Source organism: Bradysia coprophila, unplaced genomic scaffold (assembly GCF_014529535.1).
Source record: "Bradysia coprophila strain Holo2 unplaced genomic scaffold, BU_Bcop_v1 contig_232, whole genome shotgun sequence".
NCBI classification, from domain to species: Eukaryota; Metazoa; Arthropoda; class Insecta; order Diptera; family Sciaridae; genus Bradysia; species Bradysia coprophila.
Genome location: NW_023503493.1, coordinates 14,266,200 through 14,270,490, shown reverse-complemented (window position 1 = coordinate 14,270,490; position 4,291 = coordinate 14,266,200). Strand labels below are relative to the sequence as shown.

The window sequence follows — 4,291 nt, the reverse complement described above, 5'->3', positions numbered from 1 at the left end:
AGATAAGAATCTCCAGAACTGCTACAATTCGGTTTGGTTTGATCAACAGTGATGGGAACGAAAATTATCTGAAAATTCTGGCAAGTCATGTCCGTATTGCATTTTCAGTTAGCTCACTACAGAGGTAGCAGAGAGAGGGAGCTGTTAGATTTTGTCTGCAATTTGTGACTGGCAAAAATTATCATCTCCTCATAAATACATGCACCGAACAAATTGATAACGTACATTGCATTTATTCAGTGCGGTTGCGAGAATCATTATTTCCTCATTTAATACAATACATTGATAAGGCACATCTCGGTTGATTTTATAAAAAACCGAATAAGCAAACACAATAGTCAGTCAGTTGAAGTTAAGAGTTCGTACTGAATTAAATAAGTGTAACAAGAAGGAACATGTTTGCTTCATATTACGATAAGGTTAAGAAGACTTGGTCGGGACCTCGTCATAACGTTAATGAATACAATAGAAGAAGTGCCGGCGAAGTTCTTTTGGAAAGGATGTCAAACGGTGATCCAAATCGAGTTGTTCAGGTGCATTGACAATATAATAAATCCATAGTCATTGAGGCCATTCTTAAACTGCGTTAGGGAACGTTGATAAACGACGTCCGTTATTTCCAGTGTCGCCGTCAGATTTGAACCATCAATAGTGCGACTCCTCAATAATACCCTCTTAGAGAGTCCCTTTAAATGTTGTTGAGGTTTCGGTCTTACATTTGTCAAGTAAAACGAATTTGACGAGTTAAACCTGACGGCAACACTAACAACTACGGCGTTTGTGAACGTTCCCTTACTCATAAACCTTAATTTTCAAAACCCCCCTCTTCCAGTCACTCAAAATTTATGCGACCTTAAGTGAAATGTATTGTCAGCCTCTAAAACCCCTCCCATTCTTGTGTAACGTAATTTTTGAACGGTCCCTTTTTAAGACAAAAATCCATCAAAAGAACTATTAATACTCATTAAAAATGCATCAGATTGACGGTGACACGGGTGAAGCGATGGTAATGAGAGAAATTCGAATTCGCACCATTCGAATTGCACAAAATCTACTGAAACAAGGGTGTACTCAAGATGATCGAGTTGCAATTATTGCACGCAATGCGCATAATATCACACCGTTGGCCGCTGCATTGCTTTGCATCGGCACGCCATTCAATGCGTTGGATATTAATATGATTGAAGGTTTTTGTGAAAAACACCTTGGCAATTTGTTTCAAAATTTGATGGACATCCGTACGTTTCAGATGATTCGTTCCTTGATATATTGGAACGCATCGAACCGAAATTCATATTCTGTGATGCTGATGCGGTCGAACCCATTCTGAAAGCGAGACTGGCACAAGATACAAAAGTGTTAATTGTTAACGGGAAAGTTAAGGGGTTTGATGTCGTCGAAAGCTTGCTGGTATCAACTAAGAGTGAAAATGAATTTTCGTATGCGTTTCAGACGTTTAACTACTCTGAGTGAATTTAATCACAAATATTCCGCCCCCTCAGGTGTCAGCCTATAAGTGATTTGAGGCAGCATACAGCTGTTATGATTTGTTCGTCCGGATCGACTGGTCTCCCAAAGTCGGTTATGTTGTCCCACACATTATTTATTGATGAGTTCGTGAACAATTCATTTTTCGTTGGCGCAGAGAGAATGCTAAGTTTCAGTTCTCTGTATTGGATATCAGGTGTTTGGGCATTTACAAATTCTATAATTTCGAAGAATATTCGCATCTTTACAGCGAAACCATTTTCGCCAGAGCACTTTTGCGATTTAGTTGGAAGATATCAGGTAATAACACGGGGAACTTTGATGGATGGCATAGAAGTGAATTTCACCACTTTCTATAACCTACTCTTAATTTGATTTTTGTCCAGGTCAAGGCTTTTCTTGGTCCAGCAAGTCGAGTTCACGCAGTCGTCAATAGTGAAGCTATAAAAACAGCCAATCTACTGACCTTGAAAACGTTTTGTCTAGCTGGTGAACCGACACCATCGACAATGATTCAGGCCGTTAGAAACTATATCCCAGACTCTGAGTTTAGGCTGATTTACGGTATGAGTGAAATAGGTGGCATGACATGCACTACGCCCATGGACATTGACATGAAGCCAACGTCTGTGGGCTGCTTGGTGCGGGGTTTCGAAGTGAAAATTGTGGATGAAAATGGTGGAAACACAGGCATCGATCAAATCGGCGAGATTCATGTCAAAGCACCGGCTATGTTTACTGCTTATCATAAAAACGATGAAGCAACACGAAGTGCAGTCGATGGTGAGGGATTTTATAAAAGCGGCGATTTGGGTTATTTTGACAAAGACGGGTGTCTCTTCGTGACGGGAAGGAAGAAAGAGATTTTCAAATGCAATTTGTTTCACATTGCACCGATCGAAATCGAAAGTGTTGTCCTCAAGCATCCGGCGGTGCATAGTGTTTGTGTGGTTGGTGTTCGAGACGAGGAAAAACTGATGGATTTGCCGGCCGCTGTTATTGTGAAGAAGGATGGGGCTGTACTTAAAAGAGAGGAAATTTATGCGTTTGTTGCCGGTATGGTTTTGCATTCAATTTTATTTGCAGAATTTCTTTTCTTAACAACATGCAATCTCGTTGTAGAGCGAATCGCCGAGTACAAGTGGCTTAAAGGGGGAATCTATTTTGTTGATGCACTGCACACGACTATCTCTGGCAAAATATTGCGCTCGAAAGTCAAAGAGTTTGCTAATGAATTGTATGAAAAAGAAAAGAATGTCGGGCAACAAATTGGCTTAATTACAAACGTTTGATTAATGGTAATGGTTTGTGGGTATTTTATGTTTCTACCATCTGGTGAGTCTGACACTCAGGGCCGGACTGGTTGACCTAATCCCTTCGGGCTGAATGGCGAAAATTTGTGAGACGGCATGTCCTTCTTGCTAGTCTTATCAAAAATGTATTTGATTCATACCCACACCTACGTCAGCTAGTCTGCATAGATCAGTGTCAAATAGCGGTACTTCTCTCTAAAATAGTGTCAAATAAGTTGTCTTCACAAAGCTAACCTCAAACAATGACAGCTTCATATAAATTTTTTTAATATTGTGGTTAGCTTTGTCAAAATGACAGCTTATTTGACGTCTCAAACGATTTGTAAATTCGTTTTCAAATTGCAAAGAAAAAACACAAGTCACAAATGTAAATTTTGGGAATTATGAGACTTTAAAAAAACTTTTATTTGACTACATGTGCACACCCTCGCTTAGTAATTTGACAATTCAAATGGCCTTGGAACAAACCTATATAACCGAAATGCAGTGTTTCCATACGATTTGCCAGATATAATATACAAAGTTGTATATGAGGAGGTTGCGTCCATTGCCATTACTTCTATGGGCCGTATCGCAAAAATACTTGGCGAATACTTTCTAGATTGAAAAAAATTTGAATATCGGAAATAAACATCTGTTCGATTTATTGCCGCTACACGTCGCACCCTCGCCAATATTTGTGACGGATGAACAGCTTCCGTAATTGAAGATGAATCAAAACGGCTGCCAGAGTGAACGAATTTGTTCATCCACCGATTCACCCAAAATTCAAATTTTGAAGCTCACTTTCGACGTGAACTATTGTCCCAAAATGTCTGATTTTGTTCGACGTTTTCTGCGACATCATTTATTACTTTTGTGTAGTTTATTTTCAAACTTTAAGGTTTTTGTAATGAGAACAACAATTTTTAACAATTTCATTACGCTAAGTGTTTCAGGGCCTACTGTTTGGAAACTAATTTCTTGAATTTCTCGAAATTTCTCGAATTTTCTCGAATTTCTTAAAATTTCTCGAATTCGAAAAATTCGAGAAACTTCAAGAAACTCGAGAAATTAGTTTCTCGAAGTTTCTCGAATTTCTTGAATTTTCCGAAATTTCTTGAAATTTCTCTAATTCGAGAAAATCAAGAAACTCTGAGAAATTCAAGAAATATTTCTCGAAGTTTCTTGAATTTCTCAAAGTTTCTTGATTTTCTCGATTTTCTCTAAAAGTTTCTAAAAAGTAGGCCCTGGTGTTTAGTAAGTGATAATACTCGTCATGACTCATTAGTTCAAAGTAATGTATCCTACAATCCCATAGTCATAATATAATTGGGTAACTGTACCTTGGTTATATTTAATAACCAAAAAATAAATTGTCGACTTTTAAGTGTTCTACTTAATGAGAGATGGTGTTGACGTCGCCATTTTTGACGAGAATACTCGAACGTCCGCAGCGCTTTGCAATGCGGAATAAAGAAATGATCCAGTTACGTTTATGTTGACGTAAA

The 4,291-nt window shown here is 38.3% G+C and overlaps 1 protein-coding gene across 2 annotated transcripts; it reads left to right on the top strand.

Moving 5' to 3' along the window:
* The first annotated feature begins 280 nt into the window (after nt 1-280).
* Nucleotides 281-2,811, top strand: LOC119076827 (probable 4-coumarate--CoA ligase 3). 2 transcript variants are annotated; one of them, XM_037183826.1, is made up of 6 exons: nt 341-533; nt 980-1,187; nt 1,250-1,439; nt 1,503-1,788; nt 1,875-2,544; nt 2,611-2,791. In XM_037183826.1, exons 1-6 carry the CDS (start codon nt 396-398, stop codon nt 2,778-2,780), a joined length of 1,662 nt encoding a protein of 553 aa, XP_037039721.1. In that variant the 5' UTR covers nt 341-395; the 3' UTR covers nt 2,781-2,791. The 2 variants fall into 2 exon arrangements, with proteins under 2 accessions (XP_037039720.1, XP_037039721.1); XM_037183825.1 differs by having other exon boundaries at nt 281-533; nt 1,875-2,811.
* Nucleotides 2,812-4,291: the final 1,480 nt, after the last annotated feature.

Bases quoted from the DNA above. Each gene is read 5' to 3' on its own strand.
- LOC119076827 (XM_037183825.1), top strand. From the start codon at position 396: ATGTTTGCTTCATATTACGATAAGGTTAAGAAGACTTGGTCGGGACCT. The intron at 1,188-1,249 runs GTTTTTGTGAAA...CGTACGTTTCAG, and splicing joins GGATATTAATATGATTGAAG to ATGATTCGTTCCTTGATATA. The intron at 1,440-1,502 runs GTATGCGTTTCA...CCGCCCCCTCAG, and splicing joins AAGAGTGAAAATGAATTTTC to GTGTCAGCCTATAAGTGATT.